This window comes from Oryzias latipes, chromosome 11 (assembly GCF_002234675.1).
Source record: "Oryzias latipes chromosome 11, ASM223467v1".
Lineage (NCBI taxonomy): Eukaryota > Metazoa > Chordata > Actinopteri > Beloniformes > Adrianichthyidae > Oryzias > Oryzias latipes.
The window spans coordinates 25,820,338-25,847,428 of NC_019869.2; the positions used below are offsets into that span (position 1 = coordinate 25,820,338).

The 27,091-nt window shown below is 45.6% G+C and overlaps 2 protein-coding genes across 3 annotated transcripts; both read left to right on the plus strand.

Annotated features, from left to right (window-relative positions):
• Window positions 1–1,048: 1,048 nt before the first annotated feature.
• Window positions 1,049–11,539, plus strand: LOC101172423 (keratinocyte differentiation factor 1). Of its 2 annotated transcripts, none has more exons than XM_004074415.4 (4): window positions 1,049–1,262; window positions 5,727–6,605; window positions 6,688–6,774; window positions 9,841–11,539. In XM_004074415.4, exons 2-4 carry the CDS (start codon window positions 5,732–5,734, stop codon window positions 9,927–9,929), a joined length of 1,050 nt encoding a protein of 349 aa, XP_004074463.1. In that variant the 5' UTR covers window positions 1,049–1,262; window positions 5,727–5,731; the 3' UTR covers window positions 9,930–11,539. The 2 variants fall into 2 exon arrangements, with proteins under 2 accessions (XP_004074463.1, XP_011479662.1); XM_011481360.3 differs by having other exon boundaries at window positions 1,050–1,262; window positions 5,724–6,605.
• Window positions 11,540–12,751: 1,212 nt separating this feature from the next.
• On the plus strand, window positions 12,752–18,958 carry nudc (nuclear distribution C, dynein complex regulator). The gene is made up of 9 exons (XM_004074405.4): window positions 12,752–12,948; window positions 13,886–13,963; window positions 14,040–14,252; window positions 14,335–14,409; window positions 14,485–14,598; window positions 16,588–16,782; window positions 16,851–16,934; window positions 17,004–17,122; window positions 18,773–18,958. The coding sequence occupies exons 1-9, from the start codon at window positions 12,874–12,876 to the stop codon at window positions 18,822–18,824; spliced, it is 1,005 nt and encodes a 334-aa protein (XP_004074453.3). The 5' UTR covers window positions 12,752–12,873; the 3' UTR covers window positions 18,825–18,958.
• Window positions 18,959–27,091: the final 8,133 nt, after the last annotated feature.

Below are 27,091 nucleotides of genomic sequence, written 5' to 3' on the forward strand. Positions count from 1 at the left end.
AGGGGCACAAGAATTTAGAATAATAATTAGAATAATAATAATGGATGGATGGATGGATGGATGGATGGATGGATGGATGGATGGATGGATGGATGGATGGATGGATGGATGGATGGATGGATGGATGGATGGATGGATGGATGGATGGATGGATGGATGGATGGATAGATAGATAGATAGATAGATAGATAGATAGATAGATAGATAGATAGATAGATAGATAGATAGATAGATAGATAGATAGATAGATAGATAGATAGATAGATAGATAGATAGATAGATAGATCGATATTACAATTTATAATTTATTTTCTTGTAAAAATAATAAGTTATCACTTGTTTTTTTTTTTTAAAAAAAACACATTAAATCGTCATGTAAGTAAAGGTAGTAATTAATAACATTAAACAAAAAGATCCGATTGGATCCAATCCTCTGACCTAAAGTGGATCCAGATCATCTTTATCCAAAACTTCCAGCAATGAGACTCAGACAGAAATTCTTGCTACTGAACAGTTTTCCAGATTCTTGGATTTCTTCCAGATCATCAAGTGGAAATGAAATCTGTGTCCAAACAAACAAGTAAACTAGAATGAATGTCAAATCCATTCACATGTTAGTTTCCTAAAGTTTAGTCCACTGTTGTTTTTCCATATTAAAGAATCCAAAGGGAACATTCTTAGAACATTCTAGACACTGGATGGTCACATGACTTCATTCAAAGTCTGTCCACACATTGGACTGGAATGATGGACTGGTATCACATGCGTGTTGTCTGCTGTGAGGAACTTGGTCACTTTTACCTTATAGCAAAATAAACCTATGTCTCAATCCAAATGGTATTTTCCTATTTCAATTCTATTATCATCATTTTATCTCATTTTCAAACGAATTTTTAACAGTATAGGTCAATTCGATTGGATTATGGCTCAGACTGATCTGTCTGGTTGGATTGTAGGAATAGAAAGAGGTTCATGGATTCATTGTTACGGTGAGGTTGGTTTCATTCTTGCACATACCTGAGTTTTATTTTGTAAAGAGACCTGTAACCGGAAGTCCAGCCTCCTGCAGGTAGCTGTCTCGCTTCCTGCACCTTGACGCTCAGGTAGGCAGACCTGAGCCCAAAGTTTGGGAAAAGCTGTTTGGGTCGGAGCGGAAAGCGCAGAGCGTCGGAATGGGTCGAACATTTTGGCATTTGGCGTGAAGCTGGAGGATCCGTCCCTCCAGCGGAAGTCAGCTGGAGCAGTCAGATCCGCGAGGAAAGGTGAGAACTCCCGGTCCTCTAATGGAGGAAGCAGCGGGCGGCAGTCAGTCACAAATCGCCATGAAAAAACAAGTCTAGGAAGGAAGAAGCTCTGACCTCCCGTGACAAACGCTCTCCTGGATCACACTTAGCGACACGTGGAAGAAACCAACTCAAAGTGGGGATTCATTGGATTGGAATAAATTCAAGTTTTTTATTGACGTAAACAGCTCGGAACAAGCTCCCCCCTCCCCCCACACACTTTTAAAGAAGTTTCGTTTTCATTCTATTCAGAAAATAAAGGGGAGAAATGCGTTAATTGATCTAATAATTGATTTCTGGTGGGAACTTTCCCTGCTGGTGTTCCAAAGTGGTTCCGGTCTCTGCTGGGACCGACAACCTAGTGGTTCTGTTCGGGCCCTGCAGGTAAACACGGGGCTGCAGGTGAGCAGAAACGCGCTTGTTTCGAACATATTTGATGGTGTCGCAGTGACAATGTGATGCCTGAACGGCTGGTTGTCTTCGGCTCTATTCATACATGCTCCAGTAAACCTGCCGGGCTGCTTTGCTGCCCCCGGGGCAGCAGGGACGAGCGTGGCGCGTCCACCTGTGCTGTCAGGCATGGACCACTTCCGGTGTTTACTGTTGACACACGGAGACGGCGGCTCGATTACGCAAACCAGGCTGGCTCTCATCAGACATTTTCTGCTGGTGTCTGCGCTTCATGGGGGAAACTTTACTGGTTCAGATGTGCTTCCCAGCTAAGAAATGATACAAATGGCTACTAAGTGCTACCCTAGCTCCAGCTACAGCAAAATCAGCTGAAATGGCATCGCATTGCAGTGAAATCAGCAGCTCTTATGGAGCTTTAGACACAAACGTAAACCCAATGTAGCCCAACGTCTGGAAAAGTTCAGGGGCCTGTTTCAGAAAGGAGGTTCAACCAACTCTGAGGTTAAACTTGAACTCTGAGTTGGTCAATCGAGAGATTAACAACTCTGAGTTTTCTGTTTCAGAGAAGCTGATCGGAGTTAGGTCAATCAATTCTGAGTGGACTGATTCGGAGTTAAGTGTCCACACCGCGACTATAAGAAGCCATTATCAATGGAGCGCAGATATTAAGAGTCACCATGGCAAAAAAAGAAAAAAAGAGGTCTGCGTATTTTTCGCCAGCTGAACTTGACATGCTGCTGCAGAGATAAGGCCCGTACACACCGGGACGAATATTCGCCAGGCGTTATTCGCCAGCGTTTTTCGCCACGTTTTTTGTGTTCACACCCAGGCGATTTTCGCTGACGATGAGCCGAGTGAACATGCAATTTCATTCCCTGACATTAGATGGCGCTTAATGTAAACAGAAATACTCCTGTACACAAGGTGGCGATGCGCAACTTTACGCTTCTTAAAGTCGCTTTTCACTCAGAAGAAGAGAGCAAGTATTTACGCGCTTGTCAGAATAATACAAAGAAAACATGAATATTTCAAGCATCAGTAGCTCCAACTGGTGCTTGGTTCGGGGATATTTTAGAATGTCCGTCATTATTTCTTCGCGGCAGTGTAGACGCTACTTGGCGTCTATCTTCTTCGCTGGTATGTGTGCTCAGCAAGGCAGTTTTGTGTTTGAGCGCCCCCAAGTTGTGTTTTACTGTAACTTCAGAAGCTCCAGACACGTGTGCAAAAGCGGCATTGTCATTGGTCGAATAGATTTTCACGCTTTGACCCGCGGTGTTTTTTTTTTTTACGCTTTGACGCGTGGCGTTTCTTCGCGTCGGTGTGCACACTCTCATTGGTGCCCTCTGTTTAGTCACGAGGCGTTAAACGTCGGCGAAAATCGCGCGCGAAATTCGTCCCGGTGTGTACGGGCCTTTACAGTGAATATGAGCACATATTCCGGAAGACAAGCAACACCGCTCTATCTGCATAACAGAGACAGTTAGCGTGGAAAACATAGCTGCTCAAGTTAATGCGCAAGTTTGCATTTAAATCATTGTTATAAAATATTGGCTGTAATAACTTTTTAAATAGCGTAAGGTGTGAAATAAAAAATGGCGATATTTAGATGTACTTTTGAAGTGTTATTCCTGGTGTAATTGCATGAAATGCTGCATAGTGTACAGAACCAATCTGCGGGAAAATGCATTTAACGTCGGTAATGTTTAGAGGACTTTTTTGTTAACCTTCCCCTCTTGCAAACGTAGGTCAGTTTAATATTTATACATTCAATTGTGTTTTTAAAAGTAAGCTTTTGTCTACCCTTGTATTGATCGAGTGGTATAGGTTTATATGGGATTAAGAAAGTAAGCAGTGCTAGCAAATTGTGTTTCCAAAAAGTAATTGTTACATTAATCTAATTCAATGTCCCTGATTTCATTTTCATGTAGATGCAATCCTGCAGGAATTAAAATAACATGGCAGCAGCTAAAAATGAAGAATAAAAACATAATTCAATCAGGTAGATTTGAGCATGTCATGGATGTAGGCTTTGTTGACAATATTTGAAATATGAAACATCTACATAGCAATACATATCTATTGTTGTTTTCATTGTTTATATGTAATTGACTGCAACGAAAAACGGTAACGCTCAAACAAAAACGTATGGGGAAATGACAAAAAATCGAGTCTAGGTTCTCAAAATCCTCGCATGACGTAAATGTAATTCTCTAGGAATTAATGCAGCCTCCTCGTCTATTGGGTCCTCCAAAAAAGGACAAGCCATTCTTGTCACTTAGACCGTCTCTGTGTGACGGAAATGTGGGCAATGAAGGTTAAAGCGAAAAATACCGCTTCGTCTTTAAAAAGGGGAGGGGACCGGCAGAAACCTTGAGTTTAGAGAATAAAACCTGTTCCCGACCAGGTTAGGTTCACAGCATAAGTAACCATGGATACTGACTCCGAGTATAAGTTACCTCTCTTTCAGAAACGGGTTTGACTTACTCTGCTTTCTCTGGTTTAACAAACCTCCCATTCTGAAACAGAAAACCCAGGGTTTCCCTGATTCCAGGGTTAATGCACTCAGAGTTTACACTTAACCTCCTTTCTGAAACAGGCCCCAGATGCATTAATTCCATTATTATTGTTATTATTATTATGTTACTGAAACTATATTTTTTCCTTTATGGCAGTTTGTCTCAGTGGATTTACAGTGAATTTGAAATAACGGTGTAAACTGCAGTGGTTTATGGTTGGTGTGATGTGGTTGACATGCAGCAGGCATTTCAAATCACTGGTTTCCAGAAGTTAAACATCCACCAGGTTTTAAAAAACAGGAAAACGACTCAATTCAACCATCTGACTCGTATCATAATTCGTGGTTCTCGATCCGATTGACTGACCTAAAGTGGATCCAGATCATCTTCATCCAAACTTCCACCATTGTGACTCAGACAGAAATACCTGATACTGAACAGTGAAGTTTTCCAGATTCTTGGATTCAGATTAATTTATTTTTCATTGTCATTAATGAACAATCAAATTGTGTTTGGAGCATTAACTATCACCCTAATTATTTCAAAGTGAAAAAACTCCTATTTACCAAATAAATAACCCTATAAATTCATTCATTCATCATTCATTTTCTATTCTGTTTGGTCCCTTTCGGGGTCACGGGGCTGCTGGAGCCTATCCCGGCCACTTGTGGATGGAGGCAGGGGACACCCTGGACTGTTCACCAGTCTGTGACAGGGTAGAATGTCCTCAATCACACACCCAATCACTCTCACACTCACATCTAGGGACAATTTAGAGTGACCAATCAACCTATGAAGCATCTTTTTGGACCCAATAAATAATTAACCAAAGTGCAACATCAAAAGTAAGACATTCAGTGTACACAGGTGTTGTAGTCAATAGCAGCTTGATGTTGATGTGCAGCAATGCAAAGTCCAGTTCAGTTATTTCAAGGTGGATATGGTGATTGTGGAGAAGGTGTGTGGTACAGTATAACAGTCTGTTGGGATATGCAGCGATGCATTTCAGTTCAGTGTACTCAGATGAGAAGGTTGGAGAGGGGTGGGGGGCAAGATCATCAAGTGTAAATGTGTCCAAACAAACAAGTAAACTAGAATGAATGTCAAATCCATTCACATGTTAGTTTCCTAAAGTTCACCACTGTTGTTTTTCCACATCCAAAGGGAACTTTCTTAAAACTTGAGGAACTTGGTCATTTTTACCTTATAGTAAAATAAACCTATGTCTCAATCCAGATGGTACTTTATCAGTATAGATTATAATCCATTTATATTATTTTGAAACACATTTTTAATGGTATAGGTCTATTTGATTAACAACTTGCCTCAGGCAGATCAACCTGGATGGATCATAGGAATATAAATCAATTCATCAAATAAGTCAATTATTTGTAACACCCTTAGGAATTAGAATACAGTAAATACCCTTAGCATTCTGGGAAATCTTTGGAGTTATGGGAAGAAAACTGTGAGTTGGATGTTGCCTCACCTGGACCTTTCCCTGTCCTTGCAGCAGAAGTCATGTCTGCTGTCAGCACCTGCAGCCAGGAGTCGTTTCATGGGGAGCGCTGCGTGGACCCAGAGGAGGAACGACTCCCTCCTCCGGAACCAAAGGTGGTCCGCAAAGCTCACCTGAAGGACGCCAAAGAATCTGAGACCATCGGCTTCATTCCGGGCTCAGCTGAGTCCTCACCCGCTGCCCAGACCTGCAATCCCTGTGCTTCTCCGAGGAGCTGTAGGACCTTTGCGTGCAGCGTCCTTACCTGCGGCCTGTACCGGCTCTGCCAGCGCTCCGTCCTCGCTCCCTGCCTGGGACCAAACGAGAGCTCTCCAGAGGAACCGGAGGGCGTGAGCTTCCAAGCCAGGAATCCAGGGAGCCACAAGAAGGAAGCAGAACCGACTGATATCAGCCCGCAGACCTTCAATGACATCTTCATCGGTGGAGTTAAAGTGGACAGTCTGAAAGGATTCATGGATACTGAGACCGTTTCGCCATCGTACGTTCCTCCCTCTGTGGTCCAGACTCAACCCAGCTATCACTCACTGCACGACTCCATACAGTTTGATGACTGGGAGGTTGGTGAAGAAGACGTGGACTCCCTGATCACCAAGAAGCTGCTGGAGCTCTACTCTGAGTACCAGATCGAAGAGTTGGCCAGGTGCACCTCCGATTCTGTGTTCCTGAGGAAGAGCAAGACCATCAACCAGCTGATCAACTCCCTGGCAGAGGAGCACAAAATGGACGAGCAGGAGGCTGAGAACAGGCTGGTGCGCGGCATCATCCGCATCAGCACTCGCAAGAGCAACAAGAAGCGGCCGCCCGTCTCCAGGACGTTCTCCGACAGCGGCAACGAGACCATGAACGGGAGCACCTCCTTTACCTTCAGCAACAACAGTAAGATCTGATGCTCCTTTTTCGACCGGAGTCGCCTCCACGGTGAGACGAGAAAATCACAAACCTTCTCTGTTTCCTCAAGACGACTACAGGTCCAATCCAAACATCCAGATTTCAGAGCAGACCTCGACAGACAAGTTTGCCAGGGAGATGTGGAGGAAGAACGGAGGTAAGTCTGCTTCAGGAGAGTGGGCAGACATCTGCTGGTGGAGATGAGAGCAGTGACAGGGGGGGGAACACGGCTGTCCTCATTCGTAAAATGTTGGTTTTAAAGCATGATCGGATCAATTCCTGTGTAAGATCGGTTCTAAAAGTGGCACTGTTGCAGAGGCTCCACGTCAAAGTCCGTAGGAATGTGTTGGGAATTCACCTGCGTTTCCGCTGCAGAGGGAATGTTGGTTTTGGCACACAGACACTAAAACACGTTTTTACTGAAAAAGAAACTAAAACCTACAAAACAGTGATCCCGATTTAGTGATCATGGAAGTCTGCTCACCTTAAAGGAATGTCTGTTGGCACCAAAAGATGCAGCGTCATCTGCAAAGATCCTCTTGCAGGTTCAGTCCTTCCTGCCAGTTCCTCTCTGTATGTCACATTTTGTCATCATCTCTGTCCCTGCATGTCCTCAGAGCTGTAGGCAGCTAACGGCATCAGGAAGTGGATGTTCTCAGGTTGAACACCAGATCCTGAGCAAATGTCCTCAGGAATTACAGGAAGAGACCCGTTTATGGAGGCAGGTCAAACAGAAGTGGTTTACAATTTAAAAGCACTTCAAGATAACAGACTTGTGTTCAGAATGTGATCATGGAGTCTCCTCTGGAGAACGAGTCAACACATAGAGTCCGAAGGCCTGATGGGTTATAGAATAAGCTGCAGTGTAGAAAAAATCAAACTAATCTGCAGTCCACAGCACAAAAGACAGACGGCTGTCTGGTAGTCCATCCATTATTCCTATTCCATCATCCATCCATCAATCATCCTTAAACCCATTCCTCAATCATCCATCAATCATCCATCCATCAAATCATCCATCCATCAAACCATCCATCAATCATCCATCAATCATCCATCCATCAATCATCCATCCATCAAACCATCCATCAATCATCCATCCATCAATCATCCATCCATTTCCTGAACCCACTTTTGTGCCCATTCCTTATTGGTCTGAGTTGGTTTGAGTCACTGTTTCTATGGAAACCACTCTCACCAATCAGGAATGAGTTTGTTGGAAGATTAAGAGAACCCAGGAAAATCTGTCAATTAAACATTTAGAGCATTTGACACCAGACCAGCAGGCTCCACCTACTTTTTTTGAGGCGTCTGATTGGTCAGTTTATTGAAGGACCAGTTTTGTTGGGCTGATAAACATTCAGGGTTCTGAAGTTTTGGTCACGTTTGGAAGGTTTATTTTGATTTGATTTGATTTGAAATTGTTTATTTAAGCAATCAAAGCAAAACCGTCAGCAGTTATACATTCATACAAAGACGTATCAACTCAGTAAACATCAGTAGACATTAGTTTGGTCTTAAAAGTTAAAGCCTCATTAGCTGTCACGCACTTAGATGTGTGACACTTGTTCTCCGCATTTGACCCGTCCCCTGGGGGGGGCGGTGAGCCGCAGACACGCCCTGCTCGGAAACCATTTGGTGGATTAACCCCCCAATCCCAACCCCTTAATGCTGAGTGTCAAGCAGGGAGGCACTGGGTCCCCGTTTCAGATTCTTTGATGTGACTCCAGTGTGGATTTGAACTCACAACCTTCCAGTCACAGGGCAGACACTCTACCACAAGCCCCAGAATTTACAGAGAACCCTATGAAAAGTGGAGCATTTGTTTGGCTGAGTAATGCTCTGATCAAAAAGCTGCAGAAAGTGATGATGTCATTCCTTTCCTTTATATCATTTTAAAAAGCACAAGCTAGAGCTGCACCGTGTGAGGAAAATTCGCCATGATCAATATAATGATGACCACATAACAGCAGAACAACTAAATACATCATTTCCATTTCACTGCAACAGAGTCAACATCAATCAAGTTGTTCTCCAAATGACCCTCGTCTACATAGGAGGCAAACATCTGACATAAAGCTCCATCTGATTGGTCAGTGATGTAAAGGCCTCCATCCATTGGTCAAATGCAGAAAGGGATTGTTTGGATTTCTGAAATACTCCAAGCTACCAGAAGATTGTTTTAACACATTTAAGTAACAATTTATCACAATTTTCTCCGTCTACTGGGATATTGCACAGCTGGATATCGCGATAACAATTACATTGTGATTTGCAGGCCGAGCACAAGGAGACATTTTTGAAATGAAATCACATTTGTGAAATGTTATTCTGAAACTTTTGACAGTTTTTTCTGATTCCAAATCCTCCGTCAGATTTAAGTGACTGAGGAAACTCCGGACATGTTTAGATGCTCTGTAGGATCTCCTAAAGTTGGATCTGTTCTCTGCTCAGGCTTCAGATGTGAACATTCCTGATCCATCCGTTTTTAATGTTGTTCATTGACATTCTAAACGGGAGCCATTATAATGTGCACCGTTATGAGAGAGGGAGGAAATCTGTGTCAAAAGGAGCTTCCTGGTTATGATGCACAGTGCTCATGGTTATGCTCATGGGCACGTGATCAGACTCGTCATCTGGACCAGCTTGGTGCTGATGGGATGTCCCACTGAAGATCAGCCTCAGCCACCAGACTGTTAAAGTTTAGAAGAGATGAAAATGTGGTGAAAGACCTCCAAACCCCAATCGCAGACACGGAGCGCCCATCACCGTCGTCCACCAAAGCTTCAGCCTCAACCGTGACGGATGTCATGGTACAGATGTCATATGGATCAAAGAGCTTGTCCAAAAACTCCACATCGTCCTCATGATGTCTGCTCCAGCCCTGCAGTGCAGTTGGTTTGGGAAGGAGTGATCCAGTTCCGTTTGAGCACCGTGGAGAACCGTGACAGGCCTGGCGAGGTCGGGGCTTCAGCAGGAAGCCTGACTGCTCTGTGCCCCCCCCTTCAGCCCTCTAGCGTTTCATGCACTAAAAACTTTAGCAGATTTCAAAAACTGATGAGTGAGCTAACAGTTGAAACACTTTGGTTTGGAGATGCAGTGGTTGCCTCCAGTGACTGGGCTTGTATTTTTAGACCATCCTTTTGGTTCAAAAAGGGAAATGGCGTGCGGGTCAGCATCCTGTTCACCATCTTTAGCCTGTCTTTGCTTGTTTCTCTGTCAGGCCACTCTTCAGGAGCCCCTTCAGGCTACTCCTACACAGAAGCGGACTCCTCTGGCGTGCCTCTGTTCCGCTCCTCGGTGAGGACATGATGCCCCGCCCCCGCCCAGCTGGCCGTTCTGACCGCCATGCGCAGGACTTTGGAAGGAGTTGCACTTGCACTGGAGGGCGTGGCTGAGCCCAGCTCTGTGTCTTGAAGAGGACAGAAGGAAGAGAATGTGAAGGTTCACATTGTCTAGAGGACGCCGATGAACTCAGGGCTCTCTGTGTCCGTATTTATGCAGGTTAAACGTTGTTTGTTTGAAGGATGGGAAGCTCCTCCCACAGGCAGAGGTCACCGGAAATGTTTGATTGCCGTCCTGCTTATGAAGCTTCCTTGAAATGTGACTCTCTTGTGTGTGGGTTTGGTTCATCTGTTTGGTTTGTTGCACATTCCTTTTGTCTTCTCTTAATTTGGGCTGTTTTACTCCGTCGTTGTCACGGATACCGAGAACAGATCTGGTAACAGAATGACTTCATGCCGTTAATCCTGTGCTCTCACTGAATGTCCCAGAGGAACAGCGTTAACCAGAGGGTCCTTCAGGTGAAATCAAACCATAAAACGGCTTCATTTGGTTTGTTGGCAAGAAGCGAAAAAGAGGGCTTTAACTTTTTCCATCTTTTGTTTTTCACCGTTTGTGCTCTCCACTGGTTTCACAGTTAGCATAAGAAACATCAACGATCTACTTCAGGACATTTATCTTGAGAGGGTTTTTCTTGCAGAAAGGACCATTGTTCTCCGCATTTGACCCCTCCCCTGGGGGAGCGGTGAGCTGCAGACACAGCCGCCCTCAGGAACTGTTTGGTGGCTTAACCCCCCAATAAAAGAAAAAAAATAAAACAAAAGGCTCTTTTGTTTGAAGTTGACCACATGTTTTTTGGTAGCTTTCCTTCTCTCGTGTCGGATTAGGCTGGATGTTTTGCATGGAAAACCGGAAACGGATCCGTCTTTGTTTTGGAAGTGACCTCCCAGGGCCAGCAGAGGGCGCTGCAGCTGCATTCCCGCCTCAGCTTTTGAGAGTTGAAAGTCTCTTTTTGGAAGATTTCTCAGGACGGTGTGCTGTTTTAGCTTCAGACAGATTTGCACAGGATTCTTTTTAGTTGAATGAATATTCAATGGAGGAAAAAGGTATCTTCTGTTATACGTTTATGTATTTTGGTTTGCATCACGAGCTCACGGTTGTACAAACGTTCATCTGATTGTATTTCATTCAGAAGAGTGGGGAATTTTTTTTTCTTAGAATATTTAGTGCAGCAGCATGAAGTCCAGGTGAACCTTTTAGCTCATAAGCTTCTGATTTCAGATGATTTTCTTGTAATGTTGACTGTAGTTGGTTCTTCAATCAAAAGTAGCTTGTTTTTATTTGTTTGTGTGTTTTGTTCCTGGCTCATGTGGTTATGATGAACGTCTGTAATCTTTCATGTGATCTGCACATTTCCCATCGTATGGCCCAGGAAAAAGAGCAAGCATGTGTGTTTTATTGTAGGTTAAAAGAAACCAGATGTTCAGAAAACCTCTGCATGAAAGGTTGATGAAGCTGAATGCAGCACAACAGTTTGTCTGCATTCTATGTTTTTCTTTGCTTTAAAATGTTTTCAATAACTTGTTGCTTTTAAATCTGTAAACTCTGATTAAGTGAAATAAATTAAGTGAAACTGGGAACTCTTTTACTTTTTGCTAAAAACTATAAGAATTATGTTTTTCATCCGATTTCAAAGAATTTTAGATAAATACTCAGTCTATTCCTAAATTTTAAAAAGCAACACAAAAGAAAATAGGGTTTTATTTGAATAAAACAGTTTGGCAAGACAATATGGTAGAAGTGTGGGCATGAAGAACTGCAGAAGAACAAAAGTTTGTACATATAGGTTTAAGGAAGAGGAGAAATTAATCTTTTTTTTTTTTAATTGTCTGTCAGTCTGCCTCAGAGCAGCAGTGGATACATCAGTAGTTACAACCAAGCATGAAGGAATAAAGGACCCATTATAAGCACTTTTACCGTCTGGAAAAGCACAGATAAGTCCAATCCATTATTATTATTACGTTTTTTATAAAATAAATGGAATTTCAGTGCAGCATGAAACCTGCCTGTCCTGTCCTGATGAAGAGCAGATGATGAGAGGACCTCCGCTCTGGGGTTTTCCATGTGAGCCTGGAGCTACAGCTGGAAGAACATAACCCTGTTTCACCTTTTGGAAAAATAAGTTTTCCAAAAACATAGTTTGTATTTAAACCGTGGTATGATGACGTCACGCCGCTGCCCATCACATCTGCTGCAGTGGTAAACAACAAACTCTACTGATGCATAAACCACAGGTTTTATCTGTAGAAGAAAATGTCTCCACAGCAGGTACTCGGACTAAAACACTCCAGACATTTTCAAAGAAATAAAAGAATAAGGATGTTGGCTCATAAATGATGTGCATGGAGTTCCTGTTTTTGTTAATAAAGACATTGCTTTTAACCAGTGAGTTTGTTTGGAAAGATCTGTTTAAAAAAGCTTTTACGGCAAATGATTTATTTTTATTTGACAAATAAACTATGCATTGTTTTAAGCATGGCTAACATGTGGCACATGTCAAGTTTAATGATCCTCCTCAAAACCATGGTTTTAACCCTTTTTCTAATACGTACACAAACTTAGAAAGGTATATTTTCCAAAACATGAAAACATTTTTTGAATATAAAATTATAGCGTCTAAAAATGTTTGAAGTAAAAATAGAATTTATCTATAGTTAAAACTGTCAGACTTTTAATCTAGAAGATTCCTTCCTGCGCAGGGAACTTCCGGTCCCGCCTGAGCGGAAGCTCGATCGGATTGGACATTTCACTTGTCATTTAAAAGGGATTGCTCCAATTGGTCAAATCGGCCATGGGCGGAGTTTTGTTTCCAGGAAGTGCCAAGCGTGATCAGAGCCTCTCACTGCCGCGCCGAGGGAAGTTTTCTCTTGTTTCTACCAAAAGTCTTTCTTCTTTTTCTGAATCCACCACCAACATGGGCGATGAGGAGGAGAAGTATGACGGCATGTTGCTGGTTATGGCGCAGCAGCACGAAGGAGGAGTGCAGGAGGTGCGTAGATCCGAGATGCTAACGCCGAAGCTAATCATGATGGGCTGAAATGCTGAGGAGCCGCAGCACCTGGTCAACATTGACACCGTTAGGAAGTCTGGAGGATTTTCAGTTTCAAATCCACATTGCTTTGAGCTCATTTAACTATTCTGCTATGAAAAAGTCGTTTCCTTACGGAGATCCCCACTAAACGTTCAGTTTCCTTCAATTTGATGTTTTTTGACCGGATACTATACCTGTGTATTCTCAGTAATGGACATAACATCTTTCAAAACTTTGCTCTTGAGAACCAGTAATTTAAATAAGCTTTACTTTAGAAATATCTTAACCTTATCATAATTGACCAGACATTTGTCTCTTTCTTAAAGTTCAGCTTTTTCAGCCTTCTTGGAGCATGTTTACGTCAGAAGTCCAGAGTTTTAGTCTGCAATCAGCCTCCAGTTAGCAGCTTTAGTTACTGACTGCAAAGCAATTCCATGTTCTCAAAAGGAAATTCATATATTTGTTCTTTTTCTGGACTAAATGACTGTTTTTCATCAACCTCAGTGGTGAATTGATTCATTTTTAAAATCTGAATTATAAAATAACCTAATAGGATTTCTGTCTGTTCCTCAATGTTAAATTCCTCATGTCAGATACTTGAAAAAATGACATCAAAATGACTATTTGACTGTATTGTGTGTAGCAGAAGTCTTTTTGCCCTTTGTGTGGTAAGTTAAGGTTTTGTTAGGAATAATCGTTGCTGGGGAAATAGAAAAAATATACTTTTTCTGAAACATTTGGAATGTTTAAATTTAAAGCCTGAGGCGACGGTTTAATCCCAAAGTGTCCAGGTGAGTTGGGTGTGGAGGACAGAGAGGCTTTGTGGTTGAGAGCTCTGCACCGTCCTCTGCAGAAAACCTTGGCCTGAGCTCACAGCCTGCTTTTGCTTCAACAGTTAGTGAACACGTTCTTCAGCTTCCTCCGACGTAAAACAGATTTCTTCATCGGAGGAGACTCTGGTGCAGCAGAGAAGGTGAGCGGAGCTTCTGCCTGTTGGAGATGGACGGACGTGTTGTCCTCCGTTCACCAGCCTCTCTGTCCTCTTTCAGCTGGTCAAAGAAGCCTTCGATCACCACAACAAGTTAGCCATGAAGGCCCAGAGGGAGAAGCAGATGAGACAGGAGAAGGAAAAGAAGGAGAAAGCTGAAAGAGCCGCCAAGCTGGCAGAGGAGGAGGAGGAGAGGAGGAAAAACCAAGATGGACCCAGAATTCAGGAACTGACAGACGAAGAAGCAGAGAAACTGCAGTCTGAGCTGGACAAAGTAAACTCTTTGATTCTTTATGAAGGTTGATTTAAAGAAAACAAGTTCCGCTGTGATGTTCACCTTTCTGTGTTTTTAAAAGCAAAAAGACGACGAAAAGGAGGAGGGACGAGCAAACGCAGAGAAAACGCCGGACAAGGCAGACAAAGAGAAGGGGGTGAGTGGCGCTCTGCTGGTGATGAAGAGGACAGCTTCATCTCAGGCTTCATCTCTGGCTTTTTCTGTGTTTCAGTCTGATTCTGAGGAAGAGGAGGACGAGAAGGACAAGGGAAAGCTGAAGCCAAACTCTGGGAATGGAGCAGATCTGCCCAACTACAAGTGGACGCAGACGCTGTCTGAAGTCGATGTGAGTTCTTCATGATTCACACACACAATACATAAAATGGTGAACGCATGGAAAGGAACACGAAGGCCCCCGTCACTAAAGGCTGAATCCGCCCCCGTCACTTAAGGCCGACTCCGCCCCCGTCACTTAAGGCCGACTCCGCCCCCGTCACTTAAGGCCGACTCCGCCCCCGTCACTTAAGGCCGACTCCGCCCCCGTCACTTAAGGCCGACTCCGCCCCCGTCACTTAAGGCCGACTCCGCCCACGTCACTTAAGGCCGACTCCGCCCACGTCACTTAAGGCCGACACCGCCCACGTCACTTAAGGCCGACTCCGCCCACGTCACTTAAGGCCGACTCCGCCCCCGTCACTTAAGGCCGACTCCGCCCCCGTCACTAAAGGCCGACTCCGCCCAGACAATAAATGCCGACTCCGCCCCCGTCACTAAAGGTCGACTCCGCCCCGGTCACTAAAGGCCGACTCCGCCCCCGTCACTTAAGGCCGACTCCGCCCCCGTCACTTAAGGCCGACTCCGCCCCCGTCACTGAAGGCCGACTCCGCCCCCGTCACTGAAGGCCGACTCCGCCCCCGTCACTGAAGGCCGACTCCGCCCCCGTCACTGAAGGCCGACTCCGCCCCCGTCACTGAAGGCCGACTCCGCCCCCGTCACTGAAGGCCGACTCCGCCCCCGTCACTGAAGGCCGACTCCGCCCCCGTCACTGAAGGCCGACTCCGCCCCGGTCACTGAAGGCCGACTCCGCCCCCGTCACTGAAGGCCGGCTCCTCCCCCGTCACTGAAGGCCGACTCCGCCCCCGTCACTGAAGGCCGGCTCCTCCCCCGTCACTGAAGGCCGACTCCGCCCCCGTCACTGAAGGCCGACTCCGCCCCCGTCACTGAAGGCCGACTCCGCCCCCGTCACTGAAGGCCGACTCCGCCCCCGTCACTGAAGGCCGACTCCGCCCCCGTCACTGAAGGCCGACTCCGCCCCCGTCACTGAAGGCCGGCTCCGCCCCCGTCACTGAAGGCCGGCTCCTCCCCCGTCACTGAAGGCCGGCTCCTCCCCCGTCACTGAAGGCCGGCTCCTCCCCCGTCACTGAAGGCCGGCTCCGCCCCCGTCACTGAAGGCCGACTCCGCCCCCGTCACTGAAGGCCGACTCCGCCCCCGTCACTGAAGGCCGGCTCCGCCCCCGTCACTGAAGGCCGGCTCCTCCCCCGTCACTGAAGGCCGACTCCGCCCCCGTCACTGAAGGCCGACTTGAAGGCCGACTCCGCCCCCGTCACTGAAGGCCGGCTCCTCCCCCGTCACTGAAGGCCGACTCCGCCCCGGTCACTGAAGGCCGACTCCGCCCCCGTCACTGAAGGCCGACTCCGCCCCCGTCACTGAAGGCCGACTCCGCCCCCGTCACTGAAGGCCGACTCCGCCCCCGTCACTTAAGGCCGACTCCGCCCCCGTCACTAAAGGCCGACTCCGCCCCCGTCACTAAAGGCCGACTCCGCCCAGACAATAAATGCCGACTCCGCCCCCGTCACTAAAGGCCGACTCCGCCCCCGTCACTAAAGGCCGACTCCGCCCCCGTCACTAAAGGCCGACTCCGCCCAGACAATAAATGCCGACTCCGCCCCCGTCACTAAAGGCCGACTCCGCCCAGACAATAAATGCCGACTCCGCCCCCGTCACTAAAGGCCGACTCCGCCCAGACAATAAATGCCGACTCCGCCCCCGTCACTAAAGGTCGAGTCCGCCCCGGTCACTAAAGGCCGACTCCGCCCCGGTCACTAAAGGCCGACTCCGCCCCCGTCACTTAAGGCCGACTCCGCCCCCGTCACTTAAGGCAGACTCCGCCCCCGTCACTTAAGGCCGACTCCGCCCCCGTCACTTAAGGCCGACTCCGCCCCCGTCACTGAAAGCCGGCTCCGCCCCCGTCACTGTAGGCCGGCTCCGCCCCCGTCCCTGAAGGCCGACTCCAGAGGTGAGGGCTTTCTGAAATGCTTTAAACTCTGCCCACAGCTGTCGGTGCCTTTCGACGTGAAGTTCCGCATCAAAGGGAAAGACGTGGTGGTGGACGTCCAGCGGCGCTCCATCAAGGTGGGCCTGAAGGGACACCCTCCGGTGGTTGAAGGTCAGCTGTACAATGAGGTGAAGGTGGAGGAGAGCTCCTGGCTCATCGACGACGGGAAGGTGGTGAATGTCCACCTGGAGAAGGTGAGCCTTCGCTGTAGCCGGCATGGCGCTCCGCGGCCTTCAGGCTGATGGCGTTTTCTCTGTTTCAGATTAATAAAATGGAGTGGTGGAGCCGAATCGTGACCACAGATCCAGAGATGAACACTAAAAAGATCTGTCCTGAAAACTCAAAGGTAAGGGAATCTGTCTGCGTTTGACTGGATGCCGGGTCCTTCATGTCCTCGCTGCTCCCCTCTGAACAGCTGTCGGATCTGGACGGAGAGACGCGTGGGATGGTGGAGAAGATGATGTACGACCAGAGGCAGAAGTCCATGGGCCTGCCCACGTCTGAAGAGCAGAAGAAGCAAGACATCCTGAAAAAGTGAGTCTGTAGTTTCAGTTGAAGACAAGTATAATGACCTCAGTTTTTTCTGGGTTCAAGGGGAGGTCATTAATTGTCATCCAGGTCTTGATATCACTGATGCAGGCGTTCAGTTTCTCTATCTGGTCATTCTGGTCAGGCTTCATGGATAAATACAACTGCGCATCGTCGGCATAACAATGAAAATGAATGCTGTGTTTCCTGATTATGTTTCCTAGGGGTAACATATAAAGCGTAAACAGGATGGGTCCTGAAACTGAGCCCTGTGGGACTCCATAGTTGACTCGAGTGCACTGAGAGGAATGGCCATTTACATTAACGAACTGATACCTATCGGACAGATAGGATTTAAACCACTGGAGAGCAGATCCTCTGATCCCTATGTCCTGCTCTAATCTATGGAGTAAAATACCGTGGTCGATAGTGTCAAAGGCTGCACTGAGGTCCAACAGGACCAGAATAGAAAGTAGTCCCTTTTCTGAGGCCAATAACAAGTCATTAGAGACTCTAACTAGTGCAGTTTCCGTACTGTGGTGAGGTCTAAACCCCGACTGAAAGTCTTCAAAGTGGCTGTTGTCCTGTAGGTGGCAGTAAAGCTGCTTAACTACAACTCTTTCTAGGATTTTAGAAATAAAGGGCAGGTTTGATATCGGTCTATAGTTGGCCAAGATGCTAGGATCCAAACTGGGCTTTTTCAGAAGAGGTTTAACAACTGCATATTTAAAAGACTGTGGCACGTAACCCGTTTCCAGAGAGGCATTTATCATTGTTAATATGGGATCATTAATTAGGGGAAAAGTTTCTTTAAAAAGTCTAGTGGGAATTGGGTCTAACAGACACGTCGAGGATTTGGAGGACGTAATAATTGATGCTATTTCCGCTTGATCCACAGCAGTGAAGCAGTCTAATGTTACAGAGGTTTCTATGGATGCCTCCATTTCTACCGCTTCAGCCTGTTCTGGGCTGATAGTAGGAATAACTTGATTTAACTTATGTCTAATATTTGAGATTTTACTATCGAAAAATGTAAGAAAATCATCAGAGCTGAGAGAAACAGGAACATGTGGTTCTACTGAGCTCTGACTGCGAGTTAATTTAGCAATAGTGCAAAAAAGAAATCTTGGATTATTTCCATTCTCTGATATTAAGGTTGAATAGTACTGGCTTCTAGCTCTACGCAGAGCTTTTTTTTTAATTTAATAAGCTATGTTTCCAGATATCCAGAGACTGCTCTGAACCGGAGCGGCGCCATTCTCTTTCCAACTTACGGGTTTCTTGTTTAAGAGAACGAGTTTCAGCGTTAAACCACGGTGCTACTCGGTTTTGTCTGACGAACTTAGGTTTCAAGGGGGCAACAATATCAAGTGTACTCCTGAGGGCTTGTAAGGCATCATGAACAAACAGTTATTTATACTAGGACTGATACTATGGGAGCTGGTCTCAGAGTATTTTCTCAGAATATCACTAAGTACTGGCTGAACTGTGTGTTTAAACTCAGACACAGAACGGTCAGTTAAGGTTCTTCTAAGGTGAGCTCATTTGTTTTGGTTGAATGTGACCTGCATGATGCCCAGTTCAGTGATGACTGACCTTTGACCTGCATGACCCCCAGCTCAGCGTTGACTGACCTTTGCCCCGTTTCCTCTGCAGGTTCATGGCTCAGCATCCAGAGATGGATTTCTCCAAAGCCAAGTTCAGCTGAGTTCTGCCTTCGTGTTCCCGCTCAGCCCTCCCATCATCCTCTGGGGCGGAGAAGCTGTGTGTTTGTTAACATCGTCTCTCTTTGCGTGTCGTCTAGATGTTTTGAGTTTTTAAATAAAATGGTTTGAAATGAAAGCTGCTTGTCTTCCTCTTCCCTGAAAGGACGTCTGTGAGGTGGAAGGATTCCAGCATCTGTCTGTCATTTCATTACAGGGTGAAACAACGTGTATGTCTCTGTTTCCGGTCCAACCAAGTGCAGAGCAAATAAAAGTATGATTACAAGATCTAGCTACATCCACTTAAAATAGAATATGCTAATAAAGAAGGAAACCAACAGTTCTCAATTCAATGTTGATCCCTGGGTGTCAGGTGACAGTAGGAGGAGACTTAGGAGGGGTTTAGCTGCAAAAACACTAACTTGGAGCAAAGCATCCCTGAAACAGAAGCGTTTAAAACTTTCTAAACTTAAAGTCGCCGTGGCCAAAAGTTATGAAAATTACATAAATGTTGAAAATTGGAAATGTCGCTGCTTAAGTTTTAACAGCATCTGCATAAACTCCAGCATGTTATGAAGACTTGATCAGATGAACTGCATTCTCCGTCTGGGCCGTGAAAATGAACTTTATCCCCAAAATGTCATTGCTGAGATCATTTCAGGCATCGTATTGTTAGCTCAGGAGAGAATGCTGACGATCACAGGATCATTCTGTCAGGCTGATGAGGTTAGAATGGCAGACTTGACATGTTTAAAGGAGGGTGATGCTTGAAATCATTGTTCTTCCATTGGTTACCATGGTGACCTGCAAAGGAACGCGTGCAGCCATCATTGTGTTGCATAAAAATGGCTTCACAGGCGACGATATTGTGGCAGCTGAGTTGCACCTACATCAACAATATATAGAATCATCAAGGACAGAGTCTGAATTCTTGCTAAGAAGTCTTCAGGACGTCCAAGAAAGCGCCAGGATGGTCTCCTAAAGACGATGTGGGATGGGCGTGCCACCACTGCAGAGCTGCTCAGGAACGGCAGCATGTAGATGTGAGCGCATCTGCACGCACAGTGAGGCCAAGACTGGGAAGAAGGGCAGCAAAGAAGCCACTTCTCCCCCAAAAACATGGAAATAAACAAAACTGCATTTGACTCCAAAACTATATAGTTAAGTGTTCACCTTCACCCACAAGATGGCGCTGTTACCTCAGTAAAAGCAGTGCTCTGGTCCTGAAAACGGAGCTCAGATTTGATCAAACCGCATCTTTATCAACTAAAGGTAAACGTGGTTTGTCAAAACATCTGCATGACACAAAAAAGCCTTTTTAACCCAAAGTTGAACGATTCTTTAAATCCTTTTCATGTTGGCGGCCGTGGTGCAGCGGTAGGGCGGTCAACCCATTATCGTAAGGTTGCAGGTTCAATTCCCGCCTTGCATGCCCATGAGTCAAAGTGTTCTTGGGCAAGACACTGAACCCCACCTTGCCTCTGGTGGTAGGCGTGTGCCTGTGTTTGGCAGCAGAGCGGCCACCAGTGTGTGAATGTGTGTGTGACTGGGTGAATGGGTCTGTGACTGTAAAGCGCTTTGTCCTTGTAGGTAGAAAAGCGCTAGATAAGTATACGCCATTTGGTTCTGTTGATCAGGGGCCCTGAAGATGCTGAAGGACTTCAGGTGGAGGAAGATGATGGTCTCCATATCAGGGTCGACGGCTGCTCTGAAGAGGAATGTGGGTCTGGACCGCAAATGGAGACCTGCTGGAAGGCCTGGCGCTCATTTAGCTGTGATCATGTCAATGTGTGACTTAGTCATTTTTGGTACAAACATCAGAACTGCAGGAACCAAATGAATGAGGCTGAAGCTGTTGCAAACGTTTGTTCATTTCATTGTCTTCAACAGCAGGTTAACAAAACAAAAGCAACATTCAGATTCTATTGGAGTCATTATTCATGTCCATTTCCATGTGATGGAAACTCGATCAATGAATGCTTGTCCAGAACTTCTGTCCATCTGTAAACTCGCTTGGTCCCGTTCAGGGTCACGGGGTCGAGCATGAAGGCGGGACCCACCCTGAGGCTCCCTGGTCCTGACATTTGGTCTGAAGATGTTAAATGAGAGCAGATTATCCTTCCCATTACACTAGGATTTAGAGGAATATTTGTATTTTTGTGCAGAAACTGTCCGTGTTCTGGTATTAATGTTCTGCAGAATTCTGTTTGGAAGAATCCAAACCTCTGATGGTCTGCTGGTTTCATGTGGAAATATCTGTATTTGAACACATGACCTCTTTTCACTGAGGGATTGAAATTTGCTACTTGAAATCTGATTAACCCTTGTGCTATCCTAGGCACTTTACCGTTGGGAGTTGGGTCATCTAGACCCACTAGACAGTGCTCTGAACCTTTTTTCTTCAATGATTTGTGATCTTCACTGGTGTCCATGGATTACATGAAATCTTTCCACCTTTATCCACTTTTGTCATGGTAGGGAGAACACGTCACTGTAAGGGGGGGGGTCATCTAAGATAGCACAAGGGTTAGAGCAACGGGGAAGATCTGCTGTGCTGACGGGCTGCAACCTCAAGCCCTCTCAGTTGCATCCAAATGCAGGCTGTGGACAACATTTTTCCTCACCTGCCTCCTCTGATCTGAATTCAATTTAATTCAATTTTGTTTATGTACCTCAATATTACAACAAAAGTTGTCTAAATGGGCTTCATACCGGTAATTGTGTAATGAACTTCAATAATAAAGAACATAATGTCATAGAATTCAATATTTAATGGATAAACCAAACTGAACTAACTAAACTTAACTGGCATCTCTGCCCTTAGACCCCCCTTCTCAGTTAGGAAAAACTCCTAGAAAATAATCGGATTCTGGAAAAAGAAGGAACCTCAGAGGTGTCCACGTGATGGAGGGATCCTCCCCCAGGACGGACAGGCGATGTACCAGAACTCTTTTTGAAGAATTAGCTGATCTAACTCTACAACTACATGTTTGAATAGTCCAGCAGATGGGTGGGGGAAACAGCTGGGAGCGCGAGGCGCGCCAGAGACGAGGTCCACGGTCAGGTACAGGAGCACGGAATCTGGATTCACACCCACTCCCCTGGAGGGGCACCAAACAGAGGCATGCAGAAATAACTGATCAAGAAGAGAGGAGAGACGGAGAGTAGAAGTACATGAGAGTAGAGGACAGAACCTTAGTGCACCATACGTTCCCCGGCTGAAGAGAAGAACATCATCATCATACATTCTCATTTGGAGGGATTCTCCCTTTGAGCACAAAGGAGGCATTTTCTAACTGAAAACAAGAGTCAGAAACCTCTGCTGACATCTCACCTGGAATCAGCTTCACAGTCGATCACCACCTTACATTAGTTTCTCTAGTTTGCTAAGATCTTCTCTGTAAACCACATGTTCCTGAAATGTTCACATATTCCCATAAATATTCAACACGGTTCATAAAAAGCTAGAACAATAAGAAACTCTTCTAACCCTTGTGCTATCTTAGATGACCCCCCCCTTCCATTGACGTGTTCTCCCTACCATGACAAAGGTGGATAAAGGTGGAAAGATTTCATGTAATCCATGGACACCAGTGAAGATCACAAATCATTAAAGAAAAAAGGTTCAGAGCACTGTCTAGTGGGTCTAGATGACCCAACTCCCAATGGTAAAGTGCCTAGGATAGCACAAGAGTTACTGACGTTAGTGTGAAGAGCCACCAGCGTTCACATGAAGGAGTCTTTCAGGGGTCTTTGAAGCAGCAGTTTGGAAGTCTCCGGAGCCTGAAGGCACCGCGTTGGAAATCTCTGCTCAATGTTAACTGCTCCCAGGACCAGTTTGCGTACAAGTTTTGTCTGGTTGTGTGACTGCACACAGAGAGGTGGACAGAGTGTCAGCATGGTGAGAGGCTCCCTCAGCAGCAACTGGAGGAACATGCATTAGCTTCTGCTAGCTAGCTGCTCTTCCTAATGTGTGAAATTGCTCATGTAGCTCAAAAACACTCTTCAAACAGCTGTCCCATCAGACACCAGCGCTTCTGCAGACACTGAGAAGTCCTGAGTGCCGATCCTGGGCCAGACCTTTCAAAGGGAAAGCAGCAAGGCCACGTCAAAGGCCGTGACCACAGAATGAAACCACATCTGAGTTGTTCTTTGAAAATAGCAGCATGTCTCAGAAAGGAACCTCCTCTATAATATGAATGAAGTTTCTCAGCAGAAATGTTGTCAAAATAATCGTTTAGTTACAGCTCTGATCAGAGTAATCAGAGGAATCTGAAGAAATCTCTGTATGGAGAAGGAAAGTCGAAAGGATGTATGAGTAAAACATCCTAGAAAGACTTCAGACTAGAGGTGATGGGAGGATCATACATGAAGGTTTGCTGCAGGTGATCTCTTCTACATTTAACCGGGGCTTCCAACAAACCACTTCCTGTTCTGATCCGAAAACGCAGCAAAGTGAACATTTCTGATCCGTTCAGGACAGATTCTGCGGGCCGGACCGGCCTGTGCAGATGCATCCATGAGCTCTTCTTCTTTGTTGTGTTTTCAACCAAAGCCTGATGAGAAGAAAACTGCCAAACAGGCCCCAGAGAAGCACCGCAAAAGTCTGAAAGTCTAAAAAATGTTCTTTAAATAAGCAAAAAAGTAAAAAAAAAAAAAAAACAGCCTGTGATATGAAAACTGGTCTATCCATGGAAAACATGATTTTGCTGTTGAAAACCTGAATGATAATGTTTTTTTCTTGAGAGACAAAAACCAAGACCTTCTTTACTTGAGACAAGGGTCTGTTTACTTTCTTAAGATGGAGTTTTGGAGAGCAGACGATCTCAGGACGCAGACTCAGGCTTGCTGTTCAGACAACTAAAACAGAATTGTTGTTGTTACTTTTGTGTGGAAGTGTTTGGTATCTCTGGGTGAGCCATCGTCCCTTGGTGTTGACGGGCTGACGGGAGGCCTGCAGGGACTGCGGTTGGGTGGGACGGGGCCGGGGGCCACGGAGGAGGCAGGGTCTGCTCAGCTGAGAGCAATGTCTCACCAAGGCTCCAGAATTTCTTCATTAACGGGACACACAGACATCAGAGGCACGGACCGGGGTTGTGGGCCGGGTCGGCAAACAGTCCTCCTCGCAGCTGCGTCGACTCGCTCTTCTAGACTTGACGACTTGGATGTTGGCAGCGGCCTCTCGTAAATCACCTGCATGGCCCCTCACAGCGTGACTCACAGACTGCGGAGGCCGCTTTGACTCACCATAGGCGGGTTAGCGGATTATTCCCAGAACCAGATCCACGAGGAGATGCTGGGACCCAGCGGTTCTGTCATCTTCTGGCTTCGTTAGAACACGCTCTCCCACCAGAAAACCGCAGTGACCCCGGCTGAAGTGTCCACACCTGCGGGCTGGGCTCGCTCTGTAAAGCGTATTTGAAGCACACTTCCAGGGGTGGAGAGCAAAGTTCGGCTCCAACTGTCAATTGGTGAAGGCCAACAGTGGCTGCAGGTTGGGGTGTGCTCTGCCCAGCAGCCGCGGGGGGGACAAAGGCTTGAGTCAGCACTGGGCCTCGCTTCTACACACACTGGAGCCAGAATGGCCGAACCCAGCAGGACCTGTTTACCGCTGCGACTGAGCAAAGACCCTCAGCAAACATCCTCCTCTGGACAGCTGCTCATAAAGCCTCACTAACACAGGAGACACGAGGAAGGGCCTTCTGCAGATGAAACCAGCTCAGAACCCGCCTGTAATCCGCCGTTATCTCCAGTTTAGCAGACGTAATCCCCTAAACCCTCACCACCCAACCAATGAGACGTGGCAGAGATCAGAAGTATCTAGATGTGGTGGTCGGAGTCTAAGGAGGAAAAGTTGCAGTGTTCAAGCCTCGTTTCTGAAGAACCTGCAGCAGAATTTAAATGTGAGCCTTTCTAACTGTGAAGATGACAAAACAGGGAAAATAGAAGTGACAGCAGGAATCTGCATCTGTTCTGCATGAGTCCAATGTCTTTAGTTTCATCTCTAATCTGCTGCAGTCTGTCTGTGATCTGTCCCTCTGAGAGGGTCCCGGTCTCTGAGGACAGACGGCTGTCCGTCCATGTCCTGAAGACTTGTTGACGGTTTCAACATTCAGCTGAGGATGAAGGTGACCAGAGTGCAGCTCCAGCAGCAAAGATCCACTTCAGTTCAAAGGGAAGGCCTTCTCTTGCAGCGGTTCTGGGCTGCAGGAACCCTTCATGCTGGGAAACTGTTGTGGGTTTTGGCTAAACACGGAGCTAAACTGAAGGTCCAGTTCTGGACCCTTTGCAGAATTTCCATGGTTGGTCCTGACTGATAGAACTTGTGGAGTTCAGCCCCATCCCCATACCGGAACCGGAGCTTTGGCCTTCAGCTGACCTGTCAGAACCACCACACCTCAGACTAACTTTAGGAAGACCTTTCTCTCTAGCCGCGGTTCTATGTGCAAAATGTCTTTGATCTGATCAGAACTGAACTGTGTTCATGGGCCCAGAAAAATTTGATCTGATTATAACAAACGTTTCCATACGCCACACTTTCCATCAGCATAAATCATTCTGACATGCACAGAACTCTCTAAAATACCAGAAACGACCAAAGAAGAAGAAATGTTGAGTTCTGCTGTAAACAAACAAGCTGCAGTGGAAAGAGTTGATCTTCTAAAGGTGATTTTACTGTTGTTATGGTTATTATTAGGTGTTGGAAGAAGGGTTAGGAGTAGGTTAACACGTGCCAACATCAACATTTATCCGTGGTTGTAGTTCAGATTCATGTGGTCAATGCTGCAATCTGCATCTTTGCTGTAAATATGTGGGAACAACATCAGCCTTTATTTTGTCTGGACACGATCGGAAACATGAATTCTCATGATTGTTTGCACGGTTTCTCAGGGCTGCACAGCATTTCTGCATTCAAAAGCCGCCCCGCCATGAAGCTACGAGTCCGGCTGCTCTGCTCAAGAACACACGTTTTTGTTGTTTTTTTTTGCGACCAGTAGTAAAATGTGCATTATATATATTTGATCAGCATCAAAGCCTTTTGGAAATGTACCAAGCAGATACAACAGAGTACTTAAAGGAATGTTTTACGATAGTTTCAATCTCCTTCTTAATTTCTTTCCAAAATTCACAGATAACTGGGCAATCAAAGAAAATATGTGAATGATCACCAATTTTTCCACATTGCCTCCAACATAAGGCTCTGGATGAGCCCTTGGCAAAATTAGAAATCAACAGAGGTGTGTGAAAAAAACGCATTTTGATTTTCTAGTCAAACTCTTTCCATAGTTGGCTATTAATTCCTGTATGGCTGTCCTCACACAGTTTATCCCATTGTTCATCTTCTATTATGCATTTAGATTCCAATTCCCATTTTTCTTTGATACTATATGTATTCTGTCTGGTGGCAGTTGAGAGTCTCTTATACAATGCGTTGGAAAGTTGGAAAGTTTTTTTCTGCGATTGTAGTAAAATATTGTTCTATGCAGTTTGGGGTTTTATTGATTCTGTCTCGCTCTTTGTGCTTCATGATGTAATGCCTGATTTGTAGATATTTATAGAAATCATTCGGCAGAAGACCAAATTGTCCTTGAAGCTGTGAAAAGGACTTAAGTTCTGTTCCATTGAACAGCTGGTTAAGAGTTAGAAGGCCTTTAGTGGCCCATGTCTTAAAGGTGGGATCCCACATTGAAGGCGGAAAGTCTATATTACCGACAATAGGCATTGCTCTGGAAATTGAGCCTGTATCGAGTAACATTTATTTAACTATCGTCCAAATCTTTAGAGTATGTTTGATCCAATTATTTACAATTCTCATTTTGTTGACAGATTTTAGGTCAGTAAATGGAAGAGTACACAGCCGCACCCCTTTAGTTTCACCTTGTTCCACTGTAATCCATTTTACTCCCTTGTCCTCTCTGATCCAGGCCACGATCGCTGTCAACTGAGCTGCCCAATAGTAAAGTTTTAGATTTGGTAGAGCCAAACCTCCCTTATTTTTTTGGCAAAAATAATGTTTTCAATTTAGTTCTGGGTCTTTTTCGCTGCCATATAAAGTTATAGAGTTATTATTTTTACTCAGATTACTTTTGTCCATGTAAACGCAGCTAATGCCCCCACCTCTCTGTGACGGTAAAATGTTGAACTCTAAACGCTGCAAACAGCAGCAGCCTCTGTCAAAGTGATCTGCTGAGCTGATGGATCAGTGAGAAGACTGGCTGTTGCCCATCGTAATTTCTTGCTTTGATTTGGTTAAAGTGTGAAAGTCAGGCTT

What these genes read in the sequence shown, in the direction of transcription:
- LOC101172423 (XM_004074415.4), top strand. Translation starts at nt 5,732, where the DNA reads ATGTCTGCTGTCAGCACCTGCAGCCAGGAGTCGTTTCATGGGGAGCGC. An exon ending in CTTTACCTTCAGCAACAACA is followed by an intron (nt 6,606 to 6,687) that starts GTAAGATCTGAT and finishes TGTTTCCTCAAG; the next exon opens with ACGACTACAGGTCCAATCCA. An exon ending in GATGTGGAGGAAGAACGGAG is followed by an intron (nt 6,775 to 9,840) that starts GTAAGTCTGCTT and finishes TTTCTCTGTCAG; the next exon opens with GCCACTCTTCAGGAGCCCCT.
- nudc (XM_004074405.4), top strand. Translation starts at nt 12,874, where the DNA reads ATGGGCGATGAGGAGGAGAAGTATGACGGCATGTTGCTGGTTATGGCG. An exon ending in AGACGCTGTCTGAAGTCGAT is followed by an intron (nt 14,599 to 16,587) that starts GTGAGTTCTTCA and finishes CTCTGCCCACAG; the next exon opens with CTGTCGGTGCCTTTCGACGT. An exon ending in AAGCAAGACATCCTGAAAAA is followed by an intron (nt 17,123 to 18,772) that starts GTGAGTCTGTAG and finishes TTTCCTCTGCAG; the next exon opens with GTTCATGGCTCAGCATCCAG.